This window comes from Rhinatrema bivittatum, chromosome 7 (genome assembly GCF_901001135.1).
Source record: "Rhinatrema bivittatum chromosome 7, aRhiBiv1.1, whole genome shotgun sequence".
NCBI lineage: Eukaryota > Metazoa > Chordata > Amphibia > Gymnophiona > Rhinatrematidae > Rhinatrema > Rhinatrema bivittatum.
Window position 1 is genome coordinate 87188036 of NC_042621.1, and position 11572 is coordinate 87199607.

At 46.3% G+C, this 11572-nt stretch overlaps 1 protein-coding gene across 10 annotated transcripts in view; it reads right to left on the reverse strand.

Annotated features, from left to right (window-relative positions):
* Positions 1 to 11572, reverse strand: part of ZC3H18 (zinc finger CCCH-type containing 18) — a 302002-nt gene that overhangs the window by 109933 nt on the left and 180497 nt on the right. For 8 of the 10 annotated variants that reach the window (XM_029608640.1, XM_029608639.1, XM_029608642.1 and 5 more), the window contains 3 exons: positions 11309 to 11434; positions 10315 to 10416; positions 7953 to 8099 (listed from right to left, as the gene is read on the reverse strand). In XM_029608640.1, the coding sequence (XP_029464500.1) occupies positions 7953 to 8099; positions 10315 to 10416; positions 11309 to 11434 (375 nt within the window). The remainder of the gene's footprint in view (positions 1 to 7952; positions 8100 to 10314; positions 10417 to 11308; positions 11435 to 11572) is intronic. The other 2 variants (XM_029608645.1, XM_029608646.1) reach the window with 2 other exon arrangements.

An 11572-nucleotide genomic window follows, 5' to 3' on the forward strand; every position in this document is an offset into this window, starting at 1 on the left:
AAGGCGTCCTGAAACCCTGGACAGGTCGCTGGAAGGATGTTGGGAAGTTAAACTGAAAATAAGTTGCGAAGAACCGCATGGCCAAAGATGGAATCTTGCCTGCCAGCCTTATCTAAGCAATAATGGGCTGCGAAAGTATGAAGAGAGCTCCAGGTAGCAGCTTGCAGATGTCAGTGAGCGGCACCGAACGGAGGTGTGCCACTGAGGTTGCCATGGCCCTGATAGTGTGTGCTTTTGCACGGTCTTGTAACGGAATACCTGCTTGCTGATAGCAAAAGGAGATACAGTCCACCAACCAGGAGGACAGGATCTGTTTTCCCACTGATTATCCAATTTGATGCTATCGAAAGAGACAAATAATTGAGTAGACTTCCTGTGGGCAGACGTGCGCTCTAGATAGAAGGCTAGGGCACGTTTACAGTCCAAGGAATGTAGAGCCTGCTCTCCTGGGTTTGAATGGGGCCTGGGAAAGAAAGAGTTAAGATGATGGATTGATTAAGATGAAATTCAGATACTACCTTTGGTAAAAATTTAGGGTGGGTGCGGAGCACTACCCTGTCATGTAGAATTTTAGTGTAAGGCACGTAGTTAACTAATGCCTGCAACTCACTACTGACCACATTCCCTATCCCGTTGAGGTAAGGGAAGGGGGCTGCTGAGCAGGTTGAGCGGCCCTCTGAAGGGCTAGGCCTCGCTTCAGACTCGGTGGGTACTCCACATGGCAGGTTGTGGCAGCACCATCTTGCACGTCTCCATTGCCCTTCATAGCCCATTGGTACGCGCAGTGTATGCCGGCCTGCGCTCGCTATGCGCCTGTCACACATACGTGCGCACTTAAGCACATGCATGTGTTCGTACATATGTGCGCTTCTACTTGCGCGCACCAGGACCAAATCTGTGAGCGCTCAATTTCAGACATTGGCCGGCTGACGCACAAGTTACCATGGGTTATGGCTCCAGCAGCAAAGAAGCACAAGCGAAACGCTCTTTGTGCTACCTGCCATATTAGGGTTGCACAGTCTGACCTGGAGTCCTTCCTGTGCCAGCACTGTGAGGGGGCCAAGGGAAGGTTGGACTCCCAGAACTTTTCCAAGCCTGGTTCTTCCCATTCAGAAGATGGGTCAGCCACGATCTTATCCAGTAGCATCCCAGATCTGAGTATTCTCACAGGACAAGCAGGATGGTAGTCCTCACACATGGGTGACATCATCAGAATGGAGCCCAATCACGGAACACTTTTGTCACAGTTTCTAGAACTTTGACTGGCACCTACTGAGCATGCCCAGCATGGCACTAACCCTGCATCCAGCAGGGGTCCCCCTTCAGTCTTTTTTTTCGCGCAGTAGTAGCCACGAGGGTTAAGGAGCTCTCTAGAGATTCCTGACAGGAATTTTCCTCACCTGGAACTACTTTCAAAAATTTCAAAAAATTCTACCCCATCCGGGTCCCCCTATCAATTCCATAGTCTGCTGTCGTAAGGTAAGCCTTTTCCCTCGTTTGCGGTCGATTCCCGTCGAGTTTTCCCTTCGGGGCCTACTGGCCATCAACCGCACAGTGACTAAATTTTTGTCAACACCATGGCGTCGGGTTTTTGTCGGTGCCCCCGACTGTCCTCGGACAATGTCCATCACAGACCCACATAGGGTTTGTGTTTTGTGTTTGGGGTCCAACCATGACGTCCTCACTTGCACCAAATGTGCCCAAATGACACCGAAGGGCCATAAGGCTCACTCAGAGAAGATGGAGTTTCTTTTTCAGGCAAAGCTACCAACTCCATCGAGAGCTTGGACATTGCATTGTCGAATAAGACGCGAACCGCCTGATGGCGTAATTGAGGAAGAAAGTGTTGCAGGGCCAAGCGAACCGCCCTGATCTCCAGAGGAGTCCGGATCGACCAGAGGTCCCCGGAGGAGTCCGGATCGACCATCCGGACTCCTCCGGGGACCAGTTGTCCTGCACTGAAAGATACCGGCAAACAGCTCCCCAGCCTGAGAGACTGGCATCTGTGGTCACTACTATCCAGTTTGGGACTTCCAAATCCACCCCTCGAGACAGGCTGTGCGGGCAAAGCCACCACCCAAGACTGGACCTGGTGTGATCGGTGAGCAGCAGCGGGAATTGAAAATTCTCTGACTTGGGATCCCATCGGGAAATTAATGCTCGCTGCAAAGGTCTCATATGAGCAAAAGCCCAGGGAACCACCTCCAGAGTAGATGCCATGGAGCCGAGAACTTGAAGGTAGTCCCAGGCCTTGGGTAGTGAAAGAGCCAACAAGCGAAAACTTGCCCCATCAGCTTGTGCATTCAGTCCATCGGGAGAAAAACTTTCCCGACCGTAGTGTCGAACCAAGCTCCCAGAAACTCCAATGTTTGAGAAGGAACCAAGTTGCTCTTGGCCTGATTGATTACCCATCTGAGGGATTCCAAGAGAGCGGTAACCTTGTGGATCGCTTCCATACAACATTCCCTCGACTTCGCCCTGATGAGCCAATCGTACAGGTAAGGATGAATGAGAAGGTCTTATCTCCGGAGAGACGCCGCCACAACCACCGCGAGACCGAACGGCAGAGTGCAAAATTGATAATGCATGCCCCAGGACCATAAAGCGAAGGAACGACTGCTGATCCTCACGAATGGGAATGTGTAAATATGCCTCCATCAGATCCAGAGGCCAGAAATTCTCCCTCGTGAACTACCACGATTACGGAACGCAATGTTTCCATGCGAAAGTGCGCCATCTTGAGAGACTTGTTTTACCTTCTTGAGATCCAAATTGGTTGGAAGGATCCCTCCTTTTTTGGAACTACAAACTAAATGGAGTACTCCCTGTCCTCCAGTGTTCTGGAGGAACCGGTTTCATAGCACCGAGAGCTAGGAGACGTTTGAGAGTCTGACGTACAATCTGCTGTTTGACCTGTGGACCGCATGGGGATATTAAGTAGAAATCTCGGAGAGGACGAGCAAATTCCAAAGCGTAGCCTCGTTCTATTATGCTTAGCACCCACTGATCTGAAGTAATCCTGGCCCACGCCTCGTAAAACCAGGACAGGCGACCCCCTACCCGAGGAACCGAGGGATGGGCTGGTTCCATCTTATTGCATAGTCTTGGGAGGCGAGAGATAAGGAAGAACCACCCTCTTGGGAGGTTCTGTGGCCTCGAAATGACGAGGATCAGGCTTGGTTTCTGGCCATTGGTTGTCACTGTCCGGGTGCTTGCGGCCTGTTCTGCCGAAACCTACGTTACCCTCGAAAACGAGAGCGGGATGATGGAAATTCTCTGGAGGGCTTCGGTCTGTCCTCTGGCAACTTGTGAACTTTGTTCTCTCCCAGGGACTTTATCAACTGCTCCAAATCCTCACCAAATAAAAAAAACACCTTTAAATGAAATAGCCCCAAGCTGAGCCTTGGAGGAAACATCTGCGGACCACTTTCGGAGCCACAAAAGCCGCCTTGCCGACACTGCCAATGACATTGTGTGAGAGGAAGTGCAGAGCAGGTCATACAGTGCGTCCACTCCATATGCCACCACAGCTTCCAAATGTTCCGCCTGCTCTGATTCTCCCGGAGGAAGATCTCTAGACGTCAGCAATTGCTGGACCCAGCGCAGGCTCACACAGAGCATGTAACTGCTACACATCGCCACCCGGATACCTAGGGCTGACACCTCAAAAATGCGCTTAAAGCAGTACCTTCTAGTTTGCGATCCTGAAGGTCTTTGAGAGCCGCCGAAACTGCGACTGGAATGGTGGTTCGCTTAACAACAGCCGAAACTGAAGCGTCCACTTGGGTGACCGCAGGAGCTCCAGAGATTCATCCAGCAATGGATACAGCTTATCCATGGCCTGACCGACCCTCAGACCAGCATCTGGAGAGTTCCACTCCCTGCTCATCAGCTGCTGAAGCATGGAATGGAAAGGAAAAGCTCAGGTCGGCATTCAATCCCGCCAGGACTGGATCCACAGAGTCCTGCGGCGGAGCATGGGGAGGGAGCTCCACCCCAAGCTCAGAAAGGACTGCAGGAATGAGAGGTTCTAATTCTTGTCTCTGGAACAGACGAACCACTTTAGGAGCATTACCATCCAGGGGGCTCTGCTTCCCCTGCTCATCTTCTGACCCTTCCCCAGCCGGGGAGAAAGGAGAGGTCACTGCAGCTGTAGCCACACTGCCTGGAACCACTGGAGCGGCTGCTCCTCCTGAAGCCAAGGAGCCTTTTAACTTCGCGACCCGTAGCGATGCAGGCACATCCATGCGCTTAGCTACCTTGGGGGATGGTCCCTGCGCAGGTCTCACCGGTAAAGCCACACCTTGCAGAGACCTGGAAGCCAGAAAGGCTTTATGCATAAGGAGGACAAAATTTAAAGAAAAGGAATCAGAATCATCATCATCCCCCCGGGACATCAGGGCCCTCCTGATCAAAAGGATTATCAGGACTGGCAGGAACCGGTGACAGCGCAGGGGGAAGCTCCCCATCCCCCATAGCCCTTGCCTGAGCTGCAGCAAATGTGTTTAAGATGGTTGCCATCCCTGCACTGAGGGGAAACGGGTCAGCCCGAGGGTCCTGTGGAGCCGATCGTTTTTGAGCCCCTCGGGGCTTAACTGATGCTGCAGATCCAGAAAGGGAGTTGCCTTCCCCTCCCGGAAGGCAGCGGGAGCAAATAGCGGCCCGGGAAAAGCTGCGCGGACGATTCTCCAAATGCTACACACAAAGATGGCTGTGGTATCGTGGAGGGGGAAAAACAGCCCAAAACTCAGCAAAAACTTGGCGATTCGGATGGGGAGAGGTCCTGGATTGCAGCCCACCAAAAAAGAAAAGTTTTCAAAAATTTCGATTTTTTTTTTCTTCCCCAAACGCTGAGGCTTGGCACGAGGTAAGAGAGGGACCAGACCACCAGTAATCTCTTCCCCAGCTCCTTACCTGACTGGAGCCCCGCGGGGTTACCAACCCCAGCTCCAATAACCTGCCAAAAGAGGGGATGGACCCCGCAGGATCTAACAACCCCCTGGGAGGATTGGGAAACACTCCCTGTTGCAGAAGACTTCTTCTTTGGTTTTTTTGTTTTTTTTTAACTTGCTTGATTCAAAACTTTATACAGCTAGTTCACTCTTAATTATTTCAAGGGATAGCCTACACCCCAGAAACAGGGCAAGACTGCAGGGTTTGCACCACCTCCATCTGCTGGAGACAGAGAAATACTGAAGGGATGCAGGAGGCACACCAGGTTAAGTGAGGGTGCCTTTCGAGTTTTTCTCTGTCTCCACCTGCTGGAAGGGAGGCATAATCCATGGTCTGGACTGATCCAGGTACGTACAGGGAATGCTAGCTTGGGGAAAATGTAAGCAGCTGATTCCAAATTGCTTTTTATTCCCTTCATAAAACATAACCTCTGTGGGAGAACGGGCAAGTCAATGGAGGGGATTTGTAAACTGCAGAGAAACAATGCAAGCATAGAAAACAGAGGTGAAGTTTGCAGGGTGGAAATTAATCCAAAAATCCCTGTGCTTCTTACACAGTGCTGAGAGAGGAAGATGTCAGATCAGTCTTTTCCACTTCAACCTCTCAGAATCATGGCATGAGACCTTTAACCTTTTGCAGTTTGCAAGTTCTTACCCTCTGCTGCTAATGGCAAAGTATGTTGCTGGTTTGAAATTCCTGACTCAAAGATGCAAGGGATTAACCAGCTACATACATCTGCATGCCAAGTATGTCTTTGATGACAAAGAAAATTAACCTTTTAAGTACCAGCTGCGATTTATTTGCTGCACTGTTACTTGTGTATTTCCAGGTGAAGCCTCCCATAAAACATAGAAAATGCTAAGAGAGGGCAACAATGACCTCAGTGCAGAGCAGAAGGAGATTGTTCATCTCACTTCCATCACAGAATCTTCTATAGGTCCCCCTTCACGTTTTCTGTTTAATGGTACTTCCAATTCCTATTTCTAAATCTGCAAAAAATCTAGGCTTAACTATTAACACTGACTTATCCCTGAAGCAACATATTTCATTGGTAACAAGAAACTCCTTTTATAAATTACGACTCTTGAAGCGCCTTCGACCTCTACTATTTTTCCATGACTTTCTTACTATCCTTCAATCTCTTATTTTTTCTGGGCTTGACTATTGTAATTCTCTATATATAGGTCTTCCAGATAATACACTTCACCCACTTCAATTAGTTCAAAATGCAGCAGCACGCATCTTATCAGGTTCCTCAATCAGAAATCACATCACCCTAGTACTTCAGGCATTTCATTGGTTACCTATCAAATACAGAATACAGTACAAAATCCTCACTATCATACACTCTCTTATTCATAACTCTACCTCTACCAGGCTGTGTTCTCTTCTTCGAATTTATAAACCTACTAGACACCTAAGATCCTTGACCAAAAATTTCCTAGATGTACTATCATCTCGACAGGCTCGTCTAGATATTACAAGAAAAAGGGCCTTTTCGGTAGCAGGCCCAACCCTCTGGAACGCATTACCAGATTCGTTAAGATCTATACCCAATTCAAGCCATTTCAAAAAAATCTTTAAAAACATATCTTTTTCAAATTGCGTTCAAAATTACACCTATCAAACAATAATCCAACATCTTTTTATTACGCTACCTTCATGCACTAATCATAAGGCATTTTGTTGTTGATGTTATACTAGAACATGTATTTTAATAATTATGGATTTTATTTTCTTGTATTTATTATTTTTTATATTCTTTTTGTAATTTTAAGAGATTTTTATTTTTTTATTTTGATTTACTTCTTTGTACACCGTTTTGACCAAACTTTGTTTGTAAAGACGGTATAGAAACATTTTAAAATAAATAAATAAATATTAATCCAGCAAAAAACTGTGGCCAAGTGTCCACAGTAAACAGGAAAAGAACAAGAGTGGCACATTACAAAGACCTTAATAAACACTTCTGTGCAAGAATATCAATCAAATAAAATAGAAAAACAATCCATAAAATTAAAAATGTACAATATTACATGTGGTAAAATAGAATTTAATAAAATTATATAAAACAAATAACATTTAAAATTAGGAATTAAAACCAAATAAAGAATCCCAACATGATGTTATGGCAACACCTGATAATGCAGTTTTGCTGGCTGTGGTTATAGAGCTCTGTCCCAGTTTTGTTAACAAAGTTTTCTTGATATATTTGGATGCAGTTTTTCTAGTTTATTAGTGGAGAGAAGATGATCACCTATTGAGAGGTGGACTGGCTACCAAGTTTCCCCTGTGGGAGGAATTTGACTTTTCCCATCACAGATTTCCACCAGAGACATTATGGCAGTCACCAAGGAGCTCTTTTGAAAGGCTGCTTGTTCCAATCTTACACATTGTTTTACTTCGCTACCCTATGTTGTATTCTCAAATCCCCTGCTGCAGGTGCTGCTGAAGCGTGATCATGTCGGGATTTTTTATTTGCTTTTAATTCCTAATGTTTGAATGTTATTTATATGATTTATATAATTTTCTTAAATTCTATTTTATCACGTGTAATATTGGCCCTTTTTAATTTTATGAATTCTTTTTCTGTTTTATTTGCTTGATATTCTTTTACAGAAGTGTTTATTATTGGTCTTTGTAGTGTGCCACTCTTTTGTTCTCTTCTTCACCAGAGTAATCCAGCATATTGGAGTCTGAGGATCAAATTTATGACTCACTGCCTCATGGTGATAGTGCTATGGGCCAGAAAGAACAGGAGTACGCCATGGCAAGGCTCCGTCAGGAGTTGCAAGAATCAGCATGTTTCAAAGGAACTAATCAGATTTTATGGAGCTCGGCAATCATTCCGTACCCGGGGACTTTCTGTTCATTTTTACTTCATACATAGCTGAGTGAGGAAATGTCCAGCCAAAGCCAGTGCCTGTTCCACTGAGCTGAAAAACCCAAAAGATTCCCTGAAATTCTCTGTACTTCACAGCACCTCCTGCCCTGCTTACCTCCTTGGTGGAGTTTTTGTCTTCCTTTCCTTTCTTCTTCCTTCTCGGTTGTCCACTGGCTTGGTCACTTCTGGCCCAGGCTTTGCAGGTTTGACGGGAGGCACTGGGGCTGGAGGAGGGGCTGGCTTCTTCACAGGTGGCTTCTCTCTGGAAGAGTCACAGCAAAATGCAAAGGGACATTTCTCCATTTTACCTCAGTGTCTCCTTCTGAACGTGCAAGCAATGAAACAGTGACATCCACTCCTTGTTCCCAAACTGTATTGCCACGTTGCATGAGTCAGGTTTAAAGTCCAGACTCTCTGTGGTCTACCAACTGTTCAACCTTCTCAACTAGAAGACAATGAACTGTCTTTTCACTGCTTCTTAAAAAAAAAAAAAAAAATTCCACTTTTTGTTTTCAACAATGCAGACCCCAAAAAAATGTGTAACAATGCCAGGGAAGAAGCAACCTTTAAAGTGTTCCAAATATGAATTTGCCCACTTCTTGGCTTGACTGCTTCCTTCATTAATTTTATTTCTAAGTCTCTTTACTTTCTCATTCTATGTTTTTGAACCTGGCAAGTTCTTCCTGCTCCTTTGAATTTCCCATTTAATCAGAACCGGGACTGAGATCAGGCCCCGTGAGTCTTCATTCACAGCTATCGGGGGATTTTTTTCCCAGCCTCCCCCTGCATCCCCTCACCAACATACCTACTCCAGTCCTGGCCACAATTCTTCCGGAACTCTGTAACCATGGGCCCTCACCCTGGGGCCTCTGAACACTACCTCCGCAGAATCAGCGGCCCAGGCCAACACAGAATGCAAAAGAACTGAGCTGGGAGGCAAACCCAGGTTCCTCCAGGAAGATCCTTTTTTTTTTTTTTTTTTATCACTCAAAAGTTCATGCACTTTTCAATTTCTTTGGTTTAGAATCAAAGGTGTACACCTTTTCTTATGGCAAATCCATGTTTCTGAAGCTCTCCATCTCGGAGGACATGTCTCAGCTCTTTACGTTGCATTTCCAGCTTGCAGGGCTGGCCTCAAGGCCATGCCAGCATTGGCTGCACAGGACAGCAGCGCTGCAGCACTTTGGAGAGATCTCCCCTTTCTCCCAGCCACACAGGCTGCCTGCCATTCCCTCTGCCCTACTAGCTTGCATATGTATTACTGCAATCCCTGAATGAAGTCCTGATGAAGAACAGCACAGCAGAACCCTGACATATTTGGATGTGCAGGCCTAGTAAAGAGGAGCCTTAAAATCTTTTAACATTAATAAGAGGCAAGTCAGGATATCTTTCCTAGTACTGCTGCTTCATCATCATCATCCCTTCCCAAATCCTTCTGGCTCTTCTTTTTCAGTGACCTCATGGGTTTTATTTGTTTGAAATGAAAATACAAAAATGACTGCTGAATATCAAGAAACACCTTGATAAAGCCAGCTACACCTTGCAAACACTGACGGCTAAAATGCCCGGAGTCTGTGCTCCCCCTTCAGAGGATACAAGGCGAGAGCTTGGGGAATGTGGCCTGAAGACATAAGCAGAAATAAAAACACACAACCAAAGGTTTCCCAGAAGAACAGCTGGGCTTTCAGGGAAGAAGTACATGAGCTGAAGAGAAAAATGAAAACAAGAAGAAAATTCCATGTGACAGAATGGACATTTACAGTGTGAAGCAGACATGAAGGCAAGGAAAATACAATCCAATTTTAAACAAACTGCAACATGCACCAGAAGCTGAGCTGCTACATAACGAGCAGTAATTAGTCCCACCATTCTCTTTATGGCAGCTCATTCCGGCTGAAAACACGTTTCCAGCCAAATCAGTGCTGATCTAAATAACTTCAAACTCTTTTCAAGTGGGGGGGAAAAAAAACAAAATTACATTTATAAACCAACAGAGAATGACTCTGAAGGTTCCCTGCGCCCGTCCCCACGGTGTTTGACCCTCAGCAACCTCCAATAGGAGAGCCCATCTCTGCAGCAGCTGCTCTTCCAAAGGACCATGCTACGGGATCAGAGGGACCAAAGATATTATCGTAACCTCTTTGTTAAAAATTAAAAAACACACGTTTAGCACAGCTCAGTACTACACACAGCAGGCAACCATTCTGCTGGGCTGACACGATGAGCTTTTCAGCCAGTGAAAGCTGCTATTTGTAGATGATTAGAAGCATGCAGATTTGCAAGATGGTATGAAATGTTAGGAGATCCCTGGTAGCCAAGTGCTCACTATAGCAGAAATGTCAAATGCGGCAGCAGAAGAGGACATCCGTAACAGAAGAAAAGAGTTGAAAGAGGCTCCCGGGTGCTAGAGAAGAAGCCCCGTGGTGCATCCGATGGCCATCGCTCAGGGCTTCCCTGGCAGCTCTACAGGTTCTTACCCTTTTGCAGCGGGCGGTGCAGGCTCTCCTTTAGGTTTTGCAGAGGCTCTGTGAGGGGAAGGCGTTGGGGAAGGAGAGGGAGAAGAGGAAAAGGACCGGGACCTGAGCAAACAACAGGAAATGCCATTAAAAGACAAAACAACGCAACACCAGCCTTGGGAAGAAACCTAAAACAGTGACTGCATCAGCACTGCTCAGCTACAGATTGTGGGTTTGTACAAAAAAATAAAAATAAAATAGTAAATAAGGGTGTCTAACAGACGTTATAATCTATATATCAATTTAACACGTCCTCTGCTCGCGTGGGGAACTATTACTGCAGGCCATCTGGCTCTTGGAGTTTGAGCTTAGCACACAATCTCTTTGCTTTCTTGTGACAGGAGGAAGCTAGAATACAGGGCCCTCCTGAAGTAGATGACAACACTCAATACACAGACGGCAATCTCTGCAGAATTCATTTTGAGGACCAGCGGTCCAAATTATCTTTACTACTATATGCTTGAAAGAAAGGGTAAGTTTTAGCCACCTTTCTTTAACCTTCCTAACTGAGCACACTCTAGAGGAGGAGACAGGTGGTTCTGTACGCTATGGGATCACATAAGCCCCCCGGAGAAATTACAAAAGGCAGAGAGGGTACACAAAGTACTTTATGCACTCGTGAAGCTGAAGTACCAGATCTGGATCAACAGGAAATGTGGGTTAAATGGAAGTCTAATAAATATATAATGGCAACAAAGCATGGACCAGAATGCTAACTCCTCCTACACATGCGTATTTACAGTATCTTTTTTTTCTAACTGTGCATCTATGTTCGATGAAGTGTATCTCTCCCCCCACACCCACCTCCATCAATGCACCAACCTCATGTTTCAATAAACTCTCAGGTTTAATTGAAGATGAAATATTCTCCAGTTCTGAGGGAGTGATGATACTTGTCCCCATCCCCTTACTTTGAACTGAAAGCAAGGCATTAAATCAAGGAACGTGACAGTACCTGGACCTGCTGCCTGAGAAGGAGCTGTGCCTGGAGGACTGGCTGGAGTAAGAGCTGTAGGAGGACGACCTAGAATGGGACCGGGAGGATCCAGAACCAGAGTATGAAGAGGAGCGGGAGGATGACCTGTTAAGAAAGGACAGGGTGAATTCATAGGGTGAAGACTAGCTGAAAGGATTTCTGTAACCCTCGCAGTGGCTGCAGGACTGAAAATGGCTACAGTAAATGTACCAGCAGAGGTGCCACGTCTTTCCTCCTCCTCTC